The sequence below is a fragment of the Protomyctophum bolini genome (genome assembly GCF_963924005.1).
Source record: "Protomyctophum bolini genome assembly, chromosome: 9".
Lineage (NCBI taxonomy): Eukaryota > Metazoa > Chordata > Actinopteri > Myctophiformes > Myctophidae > Protomyctophum > Protomyctophum bolini.
Genome location: NC_137870.1, coordinates 27,511,798 through 27,528,266, shown reverse-complemented (window position 1 = coordinate 27,528,266; position 16,469 = coordinate 27,511,798). Strand labels below are relative to the sequence as shown.

At 41.0% G+C, this 16,469-nt stretch overlaps 1 protein-coding gene across 3 annotated transcripts in view; it reads right to left on the bottom strand.

Moving 5' to 3' along the window:
• Positions 1–2,972: 2,972 nt before the first annotated feature.
• Positions 2,973–16,469, bottom strand: part of LOC308321669 (LIM domain kinase 1-like) — a 96,253-nt gene continuing 82,756 nt past the window's right edge. For all 3 annotated transcript variants that reach the window (XM_080772723.1, XM_080772724.1, XM_080772725.1), the window contains 7 exons: positions 15,520–15,651; positions 15,160–15,219; positions 14,513–14,578; positions 12,362–12,518; positions 11,600–11,655; positions 10,042–10,199; positions 2,973–8,249 (listed from right to left, as the gene is read on the bottom strand). In XM_080772723.1, coding sequence (XP_080628849.1) covers positions 8,045–8,249; positions 10,042–10,199; positions 11,600–11,655; positions 12,362–12,518; positions 14,513–14,578; positions 15,160–15,219; positions 15,520–15,651 — 834 coding nt within the window. In that variant the 3' untranslated portion in view covers positions 2,973–8,044. The remainder of the gene's footprint in view (positions 8,250–10,041; positions 10,200–11,599; positions 11,656–12,361; positions 12,519–14,512; positions 14,579–15,159; positions 15,220–15,519; positions 15,652–16,469) is intronic.

Genomic DNA, 16,469 nt, shown 5'->3' with positions numbered 1-16,469 from the left:
TTGGTATTTATTTGTACTCTATCTACCATGGCGTGTATACAATATGGGCTCATGACTCATCGAGGGCAGATACTTTATTTATCGTCAATGGTAAAGCTATAGAATCAGATATAAGCCCATAAGCCATATAAGATGATGAGACGCAGAGAGACAGACAGAATAAAGCTTATTGATTCATATGGACCCGCGGTACTGGCCCGGTTGGGTTCGGGTCCTGTGCTGTTGCAGCATATGTGTAGACATGATGTCAATGTCATTCAAAGCAGTACAATAATATCATACATAGAACAACACAGACACTCACCGTGGTTAAACATCACTGAACGGAACCGGTTGTTTGGAGACGAGTGTTCCATTTTCTGCAAAGTTTGTTTTATTCGGCAATAATGCCTCGCGTCCCGTTCCGTTTATGTTGTATTCCTTAGTGTCGTCTCGTAGAAATAGATAATGTAATACATAGGCTAATTGAGAAATATGCGTGAAAGCAAACTGCCAGTGTGTGTGCGCGTGTGTGTGTATATGTGCGTGTGTATCTGTAGTTTGCAGCGTAAAACCTTCACTGTACTGCGTCTGTTTGTGCAGCTTTTTAAACGTGCACCATTCACACACACACCAGCGTTCTGTCAACATGTACGCGCGTCAAGTTAAAGTTGTGTATGTATGTGACGTCCGGTTGGTGGACTTCAAAATAAGAGTACCTTTTACTTTCCTTCTTTTTTGCCCCTGACTCTCTGTCCGGCTCATTGTTAATTCATGGCTCACCCATACAGATTGGACAAAAGTACATTGTAGTAATTTTAAAAAGTTACATAGTGACCCCTTAGTTGATTTCATTAACTAATTTTGCTGTGGACCCCCTGAAACTCCCTCAAGAACAAGGACCTTAAATTTCTGGGTCCCTGCAGACCTCGCTTTGAGTTTGAGAACCACTATAATATATTCTATTCTACTGGAAATATGTGTGTTTTTCCAAATCAAAGCCGTTTTCAATTCACAGCCCTTTTCTGTGTCACTGACTGAGTGAATACAGTGTCAGTTTATCATGACCAAACTGGTCAAAATAAGCAGCTTGAGGTATCAGAAATTCAATAACATTAACCACTTATGCCAATATAGCCTATTCATCATACAACGATTTAACAATGTTATTGTTAGCCAAAAATAGCCGAACTTCAGGCTCACAATGTGTTGCATTACGAGCTTGTAGATCTATTATGTTTTGGAAAATAAATAATAAGCTTGAATTTATTTAGCGCCTTTCATGAACCCAAGGGCGCTTTACAAAGTAACAAACAACCAAACAATTAAAAAAGTGGGAAAAAAAACAACAACAAACAACTAGCTATAAGCCTGAGAGAATAGGTGTCTTTTCAAGGCAGCCTTAAGAGTCCAGTGTTTAATGGTTTAATGCCCAAAATTCCCTGGCCTGGCAGGGTGTCAGGTTGAGATGTTGTTAATAATAATAATAATAATAATAATAATAATAATAATAATAATAATAATAATAATATTACATCCAATTTATAGCACTTTTCTTGGTACTCAAAGTCGCTTAACAAAACAGAACAAACAAAACTAAAAGCAACTTTATTAAGAGAATTAGGCTACTATAGTTAAAAGGCTAAAAATTAACCTAAAAAAACTAGATAAACACTGAAAAGGTGGGTTATTATTATTGAAACATGTTATGCCTTTTACTTGTAGGGGGGAAACTGTAACAACTACTATAGGCCTAGGGTAGCCCATATCAACCTTGGTAGTTTTTGAAGGCATCCGACCGGAAGTACTAAAGGTCACGACTTGACGCGCTTGTATTTGGTGTAGATTCCTTAACTTGACGGAACAGTGGTTCACACACAAGCAGCCAGCCTCCTGCCAGACTGACATGACGTCACGTCAAGGCACATGCACGCACGGTCTGCAGCAGCGCTGACGGAATGACAACAATCGCACATGGGTGCAAGGAGCACCCTGCCGGGATAACAACACCCTGCTGGGGGACAGACCACCCTGCTGTGACATCTACACGGTACCAATCATAGCACGCTTCAGTGTGCAGTAGTAAAAAGTCATACTGCGATTTCAGCGGTTCAGCCCGAAATGTGCAAACTCAGTGTGTCCCTCCTTGCTTAGAAGGTGTGTCCCCCTGCTTATTCCAAGGGTTTCAGTGCCCCGACCCCAAAAATAATGTGAACTAGTCAAGTGGCCAATTTGGTATTAAAAAGTCATTCAATTCCCAGTTTAGAAATATACAGAAAATTACAGATTATGCCTATATTACACTTTTACTGTAGTTGGTTTGTTTAATTGTTTCATAGTTATATCAGGTTTGTTTACTGTTAGTGTTGAGTGAGAAAACATAAAAGAAAAAACATTTGTGGACCCCAGTTAGGGAACCACTGTAGTGTTTATCCAGAAGGTGGTGATGCCATGGATACCATGCAGTGACTTTGGCACGAATCGGGTGCTGGCTGGGCATTCAATTGAGGTGGTGCACCGTGGTGGCACTGGAGATGACTAGTTTGTCACCCAGTTTGCCCATTGTCCTCAAAATAGTTGTTTTCAAAAATAAATTAAATATAATAAGAAAATGCACAAACAATGAGTTCCCAAGTGCCAGTGTGTTTGCAATGTATTTTCTCACAATTTATTGAAAGGTTAGCTCCATGTGATGTAGCATCTTATTTCAGAATGAGAATTATTTTTATTACACAAGGAAGTTGTCTCCACATTGTAACCACTTAAAGCCCTATATTTATATCGTACTACAGTATTGCACAAAGTATCAGCAGATCTACAAGTGTGTGCTTGTGTTAATTTGAAAAATGTTTGAACATTTGAACATTTGTTGGAACACTTTGAAAGATTTTGCCAATAATGACATCCCCAGAGTAGGGTTGGCAGGTTCAATGTAGTCCTCAATGTCAATTATTGTATTTATTTATTTTGAATTTTTTTAATGATCTCATAATGTTTGGAGGGTAAAGCACTTGGCAAAACAACTCGAAAAACATTTCAATCTTTCGGTTTAAGGAGCAACAGTTTTATTTCAGCTGCAATGAAAAAACAGTCGTCTCCTCAGATTCTAAATATTCACGTAGGATTAAAGTGCAGAATTGTTTTCACAGCTTGTGTAAAAAATAAAATAAAAATAAAAAAATTAGACAAAAAGAAATATAATCCTAAAATATCAAAACAGACAATGGGAGATCTGGAAAATATAAATATGATACAGAACAAGAGGAAATACCATAAAACATATATATAAGTATCAGCCACGACAATAACAATATTTGATCCATTAGAATCAGGCTTGCTGCTTTACGATACAAAAAAAGGAAATCAGTTCAAAATGGATACGTTTTCGAAGTCGTTGGCAAGGCTAGCTTAAAACAAAGGCACAGCATTATTGAAGAGGTAACGATCCTTTGCAAAAAGAAGTGCTGCGACAACATTCTCATTCATTAACACACACGCACACATGCACGCACGCACGCACATACTGTACACGTACGCAAGCACGCACGTTGGAACATGCTTCACATGACAGTAACACCGTGCGTGAGCTGGAATGGAGACACACTGCGAAATCACTCGTTTTCAAGTCTGCTGACAAATATATTATTATCAGTGGGATATGGTCTTAATTAATTAACAGAGAAATGTTCTGTGTTGGTTCATTATATGCATGCTCGTTTGAAGTCTAAGGTCAATTTATGCTTGCCTTTATGCGACAAATGTAAAACATGTGTCACGGAGCAACTTCTCAGAGGGTGTCAGGCCACGAACTGATGGAGAGAGTGTCTATGGGGAGGGACTTGTGACCAGGTGTTGTAACCAATCAATCACAACACCTGTTTCATTCACGGAGAAAGAAAACAGATTTGTAAAGCGTCAACTCTTCGCTATGCTCTTCGCCAATAGAAGTCCATGTAGAAGAGCCGCCATTGGACTGGCCCCGTGAAGTGAACGGAGATGTCGTAACTCTCCTTCAATGGCTCTGGGTCTTGCCCAAGGCGGGAAAAGCGAATGGTCGCAGACCCCACCCATAAATTGTTGAGTATACTCTGATTGGTAGTAAGCTCCGTTACCGTGGAGGTGCACGAGACTACATCCCTGTTCCTTCCCCGTTTACATTTTGTTCATACGCAGACAGTATGAACGCTCCCATCTCAGAACGCAGTGAGAGACGTGTGTTGCTGTTCGACACACAAAGCAAAAAAGCATTAACTGACTTTTAACAGTTACTATACTGTGACTGCTCTCCTGTGTGATGTCACTGTAATTTACTGAATTTTAAAGTAGCGCCAGAAAGATTTACAGCCCTGAGCCAGAAAGTTATGAAAGTGGAAGGTGAGACCAAGCCACTTTAACCACTTGATTAACCACATGACATAAGCCCTATGTCATACGATGGATTGCAAAAATAGCAGCTATATAAAATACATGTACACTATTTTTGCTATTGTTTGACCATTTTCGCCTGAAATAGGGAGTCCAAGGTTAACGTGGTTAAAAGGGTTGGGTTTAAAGAGAAGCGAACAGCAGAGGAAGCCTCTTCGGGACATCATCACATTATGAAACCACGCATAACCATTACACAGAATCTCATTCACAAAGGACCAAGCTGTAGGCAACAGGCAGAGCCGGGTCCTCAACATCCTCTTGGTAGCAACGACCAACCAGACAACGTTGTGTGTCTCTCTTGCATGGCATGCTGCTGGGTTGAATAAGGACATAAGAATGCACTTTTCTGCATTCATTCATCCAGCAGATGGCTTATTCAGATGGCTTACTTTGGACGAGCGCTCGGAAGGAGCTATTAGTGTTTTTGTCAAACCGGTGACCTTCCGATTACCAGATGACCTCTCTACTCTACCCACTCAGCTACAACCACATCGGATGGCCTTGCTGGTGAATTTACAAAAAATAAAATAAAATAAGATAACAATTCCTTTTTTTACGTTTTTTGCAGAAACGTCTAGTGGTATTTACAAAGTCAGTTACAAATTTGATTAACAATAATAAAAAAACTCGATTCTCTGGTTTGTTATCAAGAGGATGGATTTCCCAGGACACATGTTTGAAAGGCTCGATCAGTGTCTTGCATTCATATATTAATATACTGTATCAACCTGAACCAATGTCATTTTGAATTCTTTATCACAAGTAGCCCAAAAGAGGAGAGAGGGAAAAAAGAGAAATCATGGCTTCAAGATGCGACTTGGGTATATAGTGCAAATTAAAGTACTCAAATCTATACAAAAAGATTTCAGTGGTTTCATATCAAAAGAGATGCTGTTTTCTTATACGATTCTATTTTTCCATTCACTCGTTATCGTATTTTATTCTTTGTTTTCTTATTTAAATTCACAATGTATTAGAGATAAAAATAGCTCGGTTTAATAGCATAAGTAGCCACACCTAGCTAGAAACACCATGCAGCTCGTGTTGTTACGCCATATTTATAGCGCACTTGTATAAATCAATTAAGAATTACGGTGAAAAAACTAAGATGAAAATAAATCGATTTCAGATTAGAGAGTTACTGAATGTTAGGTGTAGAAAGAGAGAAAAGTGACAGCAAAAGACAGCGATAGAATGTATATGCAACACACAGAGACAGACAGACAGACAGACAGACAGACCAACACGTACAGAAGTATTTACAGCCCGAATTTTACGTGTAAACAAACAGTGGGGCATCCGGGCGTCCCACATGGACACATGAAAGGAGAGAGGGGGATGTGTGTGACGTTCTCATCACCTCCACACACTCAGTGAAGCCAAATTCATTCATTGATTTTCAACTAAACAAAACATAATGCATCTTGTTTCTACGTGTAACACGATCGAAACCCGGGTCTCCCATGTGGAAAGCCAACACATTAACCACTAGCCTAAAGGGGAATTCACCCTTTGCTTGGTGGGAGATTTCTGGATTTTGGTCACCAGGCAGAGGCGCTGAGCCACTACTGCTACATACGGCGTGGGAGCAAGTCGTCTAGAAAACGTTTGTGCGAATGTATTTATTATGTATGTCTATCCCCGATGTGTGTGTGTGTGTGTCCGCAGTTAATCTCGCAAACCAATGCACCGATTAGTGTCACATACCTTGTGCCCGTTGTGAGCAAGGCCAAGAAACGTTTTTTTTTTTTTTTTCAAATCTATTAATGTAACTATGTTCTTTTTTGGGGATATCTTTATCTCAGATCCACAGTCATTCCAGACCAGTCTGGAGCCATGTGGAACTCCATATTTGAGCAAGAATGACGACATCAATATCCACAGGGAAGCCACGCCGATATATGATTTCGTCTTGTTTAATTGACAATCCGTCATGTTTAGCGAGCCACGCCTTCTTCTTATGACAAAGCATGAATTAGGCTTAACGACTGATGATTAACACATTGAAGGTGGTCATTACTCATTAGACATTAGCAACTATGTTTGGGCTTTTTGGTAAAAAGATGCCAATGAACCCATTGAAGGAGATCTTGTCTTACCATGTGATTCTATGTTGTGATTGTGTTTGTGGCAAGTCTAATGACACAGTGACACAGAAACTGCATGGCTGAGGTTTTAGAGACAGCTCCCATGTTCACTTATAAACAAACATGATGAATATTGCGGTGACGTGAGAGAATGTAATGGTTGAGTTCTAAAAGCCTGATGTATACTTAGTTCTTAGTTGTGCACCAGTGTTGCACATCAAAAATAGCAGATCTTACCAGCTCACAACGCACAGCTGTGAGCTTGTAAGATCGGCTATTTTTGGCTTGTTTGACTCAAACAATTAAAAGGTGGTGTAAGTGAGACTTCTGTGTTAAAGTAAGTGTTGAATTGCTCTATATTCAGTAATGGTTGCTATAGAGTTTAACAGAAAATATATTTTCAAATCGGGAAACCAATTTATGATAATATCTGATTACTATGGGAATATAGAGCTTTAACCTTTTAACTAAAATATCACTTACACTAACTTTGACATCCCTAACACTGGTATCATGGTGACTCAAATGTCCCCCCAACATGTTCACTAGAGTCAATCCTTTCTCTGTAAATTTCAGCCGGTAGCCCAATAAAAATATGGCAATGTAGCATACGTATATAAAATATGTCTATCCATTTTACAATATTTAAAACATTTACAATATCACAAGCTATGTACAACAAGTATGAGTTTAAAAGCAAGAAGATTTCACCTCAGAAAATCACTGAAATAAGTTACATTGTTTTAAAAGATCAGGAGGCGATGTGTACCGAACGCAAAACGATGTGTACCTCGGAGTTTCATCAGTGCTACACGGTGTGACGGAGAGGAGAGCAGCGTGACAGACACCAGTTGGCCTAGTATTCATTATTCTACTGGAAGTGTGCAAACCAGGTCACGCACATTGGGGACAGACAGAGGCTCACGTTGACAGGGATGTGACCCGACAGCATTATTTACAGTCATGCACTTTTCAGACGACCTTTAGAAGCTCCGAAAGAGCTTCAATTAATAAAACTCTAAAACTGGATCTCTACATATACTGTGTCATTGCACGTAGAAAGCGCACCTCTCCGTAGCATTTAAAAAAAGGTTGACCTCTGATAACCAAACCAAAAATCAAATCAAACCCAAGATCACGCGGGTGAAATTTGCAAACACACGCAGAACAACTGATACAGTTTTGATGAGGCATCTTACTTCACCTCTATGGCCATATAACGTTACAGCTTCAACAGTTTGACTGACTGGTGAGATGATCTGACCTGTTAATCTGCTTCAGGTTATCTTAAGGGGTGTAGCGAAACATCAAGCTATGGTTATAACCTTTCTGTTGTTGATTTGACGTTCCATAGGACAACCTGTTCAGCTAGAGCCAGACTGTTTCCTTCCACACCCAACTGTGTCTACCTGGGTGTGGAAGGGTTTTCACAGTACACCTGTTCTTAGGCAACACAATGCCATCCACCACGCCCGCTGACGCAAGACAGGTGCCACAGCTCCCGTCTCTCTCTGCCACTCACTGCCACCCACCACCAACGCTGTGGGGATTTAGCTGGAAGCTGCGGCCTCCTCTGGTTGCTCAGCATGAGGTGACAGGCCGTTCTCGGAACGTGACGTGGTGGTGGTGGTGGCCATGCTGTGGTTGGTCCAGAAGGCCTTGTGTAGCTGTTCCAGTTCAGACACCACAGGAAGGCCCATGTCCAGGTGCATCTTCAGGTTCCCCAGCCACTCCTCTAGTTTGGTGAATGGCGGACTACAAGAGAGAAAAACGTTTTTACAACCCCATTCTGTGCCTTGTTGACCTGGCTGGTCTCCCTCTACACCAAATCCAATTTCAATGAAAATAGCCGAGCTACAAGCTTACAACGTGCCGCAACACAACCCGTTGTGACCGTGTAAATGTAGCACTTTGAGATTTGTTTCAAATGTAAAGTCAATTTACTAGTTTATCGTTGTATAAAATCCTTTTATCCTACTATAAAATGAAGGAAACTCTGTCAGTCAGTCCATCTGATACTTAGGCCTCTTTTAGACGGCGACCATCTCCATATAACACGTCAAAGTCCCGTTGCGTTCTCATTTTTTTGGACCATTTACATGAGAACGCACACTTGAATGAAAACGCTACAAAGTGCATGCATATACATGCCAGGTCGCTAGGTGGCGCGTGTCCTTGTGGGGTCCGTGTGACGCAGCGCATATATAAACCATAGACATAAGTCACGCATGCGTAGAACTACTTCCGTTCTTCTTCTACACAGAAAGTAAACAAACGTCGCGTCCTCATCACTAGCATGGTTGTTGTTGTTCGTTTCCCCTAGCAACTGACGCATGCCTATGACACCATGTAAAAACGTAGGACACGGGTGAGCCGACCAGAGCTGACGTAAGCCATGATGTCACAATTTTTGCGTATCCACCGTTTTGCCTGTTTATATGGAGACCATAGGAAACGGCGTTCTAAAAGATTTCCACTCTGGGAGGTGGTTTCACTTCGTTGCGTTTTCACCTCCTGTGAACACGGTTCTCGTCTAAATGACAGCAGCAAACGATACTTTATTTTGCCGTTTTTTATGAACACCATCCTCGTGTAAAAAGCACCTTAGTTTCTCCTTGCTTTCCCTAAATATAGGGAAAGTATTAGCATTTTTGTGACCGGTCGTCGCAGGCCAGTGTATGTGTAGTCATGGTTGTGGTCACTTAGCCCGGTTCGGTTGGACAGTGGGTAGAAATCAGGTGTAACTAATAAATATTATTGTTATTTTAGTGTCCAGAACAGGGATGCTAGGGTTCATGTAGGTCAGTGGTTCTCAACCTGTTTAAAGACAATTTAAGGACTTTCAAGACCGTTTTAAAACTCATTCAGTGCCACATGACGCCTTTGGACGCCTATCCTGTGACGCCCTTTTAAAAAAAAAAGAAATTCAATTATTAATATTTTTTACTTTATCCAGATTTAGAAAATTCCTCTAATCTGGTGTTCAGGTGATGATATGCACAATAGAATTACAAATTATTTATTTTATTTATAATGGGCTTCGGTGGCAACGAGGGCCAAAACTGGTGAAGTCGCGAAGTGTGAAAAGTTGCGAAGTGTGAAAAGTCGCGAAGTGTGAAAAGTTGCGAAGTGTGAAAAGTTGCGAAGTGTGAAAAGTTGCGAAGTGTGAAAAGTTGCGAAGTGTGAAAAGTTGCGAAGTGTGAAAAGTTGCGAGGCACTGGATGAGTTTTAACATCTAAAAAAAAAAGAAAGACAGAAAAGAAAAGAAAAAGACTGCAGCAACAGCAATCAACAAACCTTTCTATAAAAACTAGTAAAACATTGGCCAAATAGTCAAATAATATAAGAGGCAATCTTTTAGAAAAATCTGCTACTTTCACAATATTTATCTGTGGAACAGAGTCAAACTAAATGTAATGACTCAGCTCCTACTACAATGCCAAGTGCTTGTCAGGGTGGGGGGGTTCCCAGTTCAAATATGATTATTTTGGGGGGTCACGGCCCTGAAAAGGTTGAGAACTGCTAACATAGATAAAGAACGACTTACCGTTTGTCTGCGTCGAGATCACAGCAGATGGCTGCCACGGGGAAGAAGGTCGGGGGGCAGTCAGCCGGACAGAAATGCTCCAGGAAACCAGACACGTTCAGACCAAAGTCCCCGGCCCGGGGCAGGTAGTCAGGGTCTGCGTTCACCCTGCCAATGATCTGGAGAGAAAGAGACACACACACAGTTTGAAAAATGTTTTGTCTAAATTGACGTGCCCAATATAGGGAAGCCGAGTTAGAAAGTGGTTAAGTGTGCCTTTGGGTTTTTATAAATATTCAACCAATGAAAAGTATTAACAAGAGCTTGTGAACTCAAGTAATAACAACATTGGATTTATTGGAATCTCCTGAAAAGTTAAGTTTCTGTCCCTGGTGGGACAAATTACAGAATAATTACTTTCTATATCAACAACGATGTATCACCAGCATAAACCATTCATTGTTCCTACACCACTATAAGGGCATAATGCAATCAGCTAACAGCACATCAACTTTATTTCAATTCAATAGTATACAGTATGACATATTAAGCTATGGTTTGGCTCTACAAAAACCATGGGGTGTGGTGGTTTGGGTTCTGGTTGGGTTTTCACATTACATGGTCCGTAAAAAAAATAAAAAAAAGAATAAATAAATAAAACACAAGGGTGTTTTAGCGTTCAAAAGATCCACAGGCTAAAAGATCCATTTTCAGCATTTGGGAGGGTGGACAAAAATAATATTTAGCAGCCACCCCTCCCAACCTAGCCGTAGCGGGAAGGCTTTCACCCTGTCCCCCATCATCACCGTAAGGGGTCACAAAAACAGATCCAGAACAGTGCCACAACAGTGAGACCACCAAGCTGAACCTGATGGTTCAAGGCATGGCGTGTATATCTGTCAGGAAGCCACATGAAGAGCAGCTTCCCCTTCTCTCTCTAATCTATCTCCTCTTCTATCTAATGATGTCCATGTGTGTGTGGGGGGACTTTTAAGCCTGATTTAGACCTTGTTGCACGGCGGCGTCGCGTGCCACAAGAATGTCAGATCTACAAGCCACCAACACGTCGCATTCACGACACACTGGCGGCTTGTAGATCTGCTATTTTTGCCACGTAACACTGTCGTACGACAAGACATACATTTAGGCATTACTTTGACTGACTGACTGAGCTCTGGAGCCCAAAGTCTGCTAGAGTAGAGCCGGGGCTGAGCTTTAATGCTTACCACACGTCACCAGGATTGAACTGACAAGACCCCGGCAATGGAATTTCACTCAGATTTTAAAATACTTTTGCAGTTTGGCGCTCTGGGAAGTCCTTCCAGTAACATGAAACTAACTTTTTTCTTTTTAATCTATGAACTTTTCAGGGTTCACTTATTCGTTCCCCAATAATAAGCTCAAAAATATTTTAACCACTCAAGCCACTTAATGTGGCTTCAAAACAACAATCCTTACTCACACACAAAAGGCAGAGCAGTTCAACCATGTGACAACTTTGTGTCATTACATTCCAACATGTGCGAGAAATAAAAGACACAAAAACCTTCAATGGTGTTTTTGGATGTATTTTACTGACCTCACAGAGCATGATTCCAAACGAGAAGATGTCCACTCTCTCATCGTAGCTTTTCCCTGAGAAGACAAAAACAGGAATTAATTAATATGTTCTGTACATTGACCTGGAGAAAATGTAAAACATTCATGTTCTTGAGGTATGCAAGGTTAGCAACAAATACAAATACTATTCAAGTTATGATAAAGTTACAAAAGCTACATATCGTCGCTGTCTGGCAGAAACCAGCTAACTCAATTTTTCTGTTTTTTTCTCCATCACCTCATTAAAGTCAGTATTGCTTTTTTTGTTTTGTTTTAAATATATATAATTCATTTCCTGAAAAATGCATATTTTTCATTTCTTGAAAAACTATCCTTTTGGAGTTAGGTTCTGCCCGACAGCAGTGATACAGTTCCGTATAGGGCTGCTCTGTCACAGTTGAATAATCAACGAGTCAGTTGGATCGGGTTGATCAGGACTTTGATCAGGATCATTTCAGGATCATTTCTTTATGCATTTTCCATACTAAAATTTGATGAGCACATCTCTGGTAAACTCTAGATATTTCAGATTTTTATTGAAGGGCTAGCCCCTTGATATGCATCTCATTTAACCCTTTTAATTCAACCTCTATAGAGGTCTATAGAGGTCAATAGCAAGCAGTCAATTCACAATAGAATATAGTTCCGTTCTCAAGCTCGCGTCTGTGCTTGATTAAATCAAGTAAACAATTAGTTGATGAATTCTGGGGGGAAATAAATAAATAAAAGGTTACTGATCTACCATGGATCATCTCTGGAGCCATCCAGTAAGGGTTCCCCACCACCGTGTATCTCTTCCTACGGTCAGGTTTCTTCAGGCCGGGCAGGATGCCCTGTGCCAGCTTGTCAGGCACCATGAGCCGTGCCAGGCCGAAGTCTGCCACCACCACACTGTTGTTCTATAGAGAGAGACGAGAGTTAACCCGAGGCCAGTTTTCTGAAATGTTGCTAATGCTATAACAGTGGTGCTCAAACCTTTCCATGTCAAGGAGCCCCGGAATTATATTGTATTTGTCCCCCGACTCCTATCTCAAAATAATTTGTTCCAGTGACCCCCAGAAACAAAGATTTGGCTTAAAAATATATATTCAAAGATTTGCTCACGTTTGTTCTTGATTAATTTTTTTAAATGGAAGATCTAGCATAGCATAGCATGCACAAAGTGACACACTATGAGCTTGTATATCTGCTATTGAAATAATGGTTCAAGTGGTTAAAATATAGATAAAATCTAAAACGACACAGATGCTTTCCCCGTTGTAATGGGTTAAAGTCTGCCACCACCACACTGTTGGTCTACACACAGAGACAAGAACGAGTTAAAATCTAAATGAATCTGCTACTGCCACACTGTTGTTCTACAAAGACAGTCAAAATGTAAATTATCACAATATTTGTGACCATATATTTATACATATTACTGTAGATATGGTACATTAGATATAATGGAAAGAATATCACAACCTGCCCCTTGCTCCGACCTAGAAGTTAAAACCTCACTCCTGTAATTTCTCCTTCTCTGTATTTACACTGTAGACGGTAAGTCTTTAATCAGGACACACTGCATGTGTTGTGTTCCTCATGTGGGCTTTATTTGAAGAAGATTACTGTAGGTCTGCTGTACAGCATGCAATAACCTACTGTGTGTTTACACACTGCAGGGTTCACTCAACATGTATGTGAACATCTCACATCTCTCTGTTGTCACTGTGCACACCTGACTGTCATCATGAAGGACAGCTGCTAATCCCCACAGGAAGCAAACGTATGCACGTGCATAAGAGTGAATGTACAGTACACACATGCGAACGCATGCATGTGAGCATGCACGCACCAACGCATGCAAGCACGCACACACTCAATACTCTTGCTGTAGCCCTCATTCAATGCCACGTTGACTATGCTTGCACCTCTTGGTTCTCCAACATCCCAATGTCACTAAAAACTACGCTTCAGACTTCCTAAAACAAACTGATTCCACTACTTCTCTGCCTAAAAGGCCCACCTAATTCCAACAACAGTTTTGCTAGCCTGGGATGGCTCAGGGTAGAGGACAGGGTTAAGTAATGGGATTGGTTATTAAGATAGTCAAAGGTAACCTGACTGGGATGGCTCAGGGTAGAGGACAGGGTTAATAATGGGATTGGTTATTAAGATAGTCAAAGGTAACCTGACTCCGCCAGATTGTGGCAGTATTGAGTTCACAAGTTCTCTCCTCTTGCCTGCATCTGGGCTCTCTCAGTCAGAAACGATGAACCGGAAACAGCGGGACAAAAATCTGATATCTCCATAATAATTTCGAGTTATAGTCTTGTTAGGTTGTGTTTATATTTGCGCTGTGGCAGCGCTTCAATATGTCATCAGTCTCACGTTGATCCCGCCTCTAGCGGCCGCATATCACTCGGCGTACTCGGAGTACAGTGCAGTGGTCTACAGTGGTTTCACCAGGCTAAGTCAAAGGGGCCTTGCCTTCAATGCCCACATACCTGACTAACTACTTCTCCAAAGTGAGTGACACCCACAGCCACAATACTAGAGGGAGTGGCAACAACGATCTGGTTCCACCCATCTATAGAACAAATTCTCATTCTATTACACCAAAATGTGGAATGCCCTCACACCACTTCAAATGTGAATCACTGCCGGATTCTTTCAAAACAGGCCTGAGGTAAACTCACTCCTCCCATAGAAACGAGATGACATTCACTGCCGACATTTAAAAAAAATGTTTTTACTTGAAATGTATTTTGGTGTTATTTTTATGCTATGTTGATGAATTGAAAACATAGGACTTGTCCTTTCATCCAAGCTGTTTACATTTCTGTCTAATAAAGTATTCAATCAATCAATCAATCAATCAATCAATCAATCAATCAATCAATCAATCTCTTACCTCTCGGACTAAACAGTTGTATGAGTTCAGATCTCGGTGGATGATGTTCATGGAATGTAGATATGACTGCATGACAGATACAGCGAGCGAGTTACACAGATAGAGAGGGAGAGGGAGAGGGAGAGGGAGAGGGAGGGAGGGAGGGAGGGAGGGAGGGAGGAAGGAAGGAAGGAAGGAAGGAAGGAAGGAAGGAAGGAAATATAAAAAGATAAATTAAAGAACAGAAGGCTTAGGTAATCTTGGTACCAAATGGAACGGTATACGCATTGTTTAATTCCCTCTGGCTTTGAGGATTGCAGTAATCCCGTCACGCATTGTTACTGTAGTCAAAGAAAATATGCCAAAGCAAAGCATTTAAACCCGTCTAAAGCTAACTAATCCTGTAGGAATTCATCTTGTCATTTCAACCCCTCTAAAGCTAACTAATCCTGTAGGAATTCATCTTGTCATTTCCACAGGGACACATGGGCTACTACAGGACTGATGCTGTAGTTAATACAAATAGCCACTGGAGGGCAGTATTAGTAAGGCTATTGCATCCACATCCACTACTGCACTGCAGCTTTCTCTGGTCAAAATAAACATATTTTATTTTGACTTGACGTACTCTTGCTATAAAATGCCCACCAAAGATGATGTGAACTCACCATCCCTGCAGCTATGTCCTTAGCAAAGCTGACCCTCTGGTTCCATGGGTAGTTACTGTCCTGTGATCGGAGTTAATGACAAACATCACATTGTTCATGAGCAGGAAGAAGTCATGTCTCATTTCTATTAATATTTTAGACCTGATGTTCCAACAGGGATAAAATAATACACCAGCAGCCAGAAGCCATTCCTTCCATGGGGGTAATTCATGCTTATTTGTGTGCTGGTGGTAACACACACGTCGTGCTGTGACGCATTGGGCTTGTAGATCATCTATTTTACGGTGTGCAACATCAGCACAAGTATTACACACACACACACACACACACACACACACACACACACACACACACACACACCATCTTCTTGATGATCTCCCTCAGGGTTCCTCCCTTGATATACTCTGCAATGAAGTTGAGTCTCTTGTCTTTGTAGAGGACGCCGATAAACTTCAGCACGTTGGGGTGTTCCAGACAGCGCATCACCTTCACCTGAACACAACGACAGGCTTTAGTTTTTACACACAGAAACCTGACACCTTCCACAACTTCTTTGATTTGAGTTAAACTGAACTCTCTCCGACATAATGAGACTTACCAATGTGTCCTGTACGTCAAAGTCTTCACGCGTTGTAAGCTTGTAGATTGGCTTCTGACTATAATTGGCTAGATTGCCATCCTACAACTTTTGTAAATATACCAGTGTGTGTGTGTGTGTGTGTGTGTGTGTGTGTGTGTGTGTGTGAGAGGGGGGAGACCTGGTTGGAATTTTGACAGTACAGTGGGGAGTTTTCGACAGTACAGCAGGGTGTTTACATAAGGCACCTAAAGATGACTCTTTTTTTCTCCTCCGACATTCCAACCTCAGTCAGGAGCTCAGGATGGGAGAGTTTTATGAGCTGTCAGCATCTCAGCGTGACGACAAACCTCTAAAACCCAGGGGTGGAAAGTATATTTTCTTAAGTACAATTTTGAGATATTTGCACTTTACCAGAGTATTTCCAATTCCATTTAAAAACTTGAAAAGGGACATTCTGCATAATGTCCCACGGTACTACTGACCATTAAATACATATTATTGGCAAAGAATAACATGCCAGTCAAGGGTGGACTGTGTCTTACAAACAAGTAATTGCATGCCTCTTATGGGATAACAATCAGTCTAAAGTGTTTATTTTATTTTTTGGAGGTCAGTAACTGTAAGTAGCCTACAGTAGGGCCATTTCTGACTGTCTTTCTAACGTAATGGCGGGTCTGATGACAGGCGGTGTCTGAAGTGTACCATCCCTCCTTGAGATAACAGAAGGGCT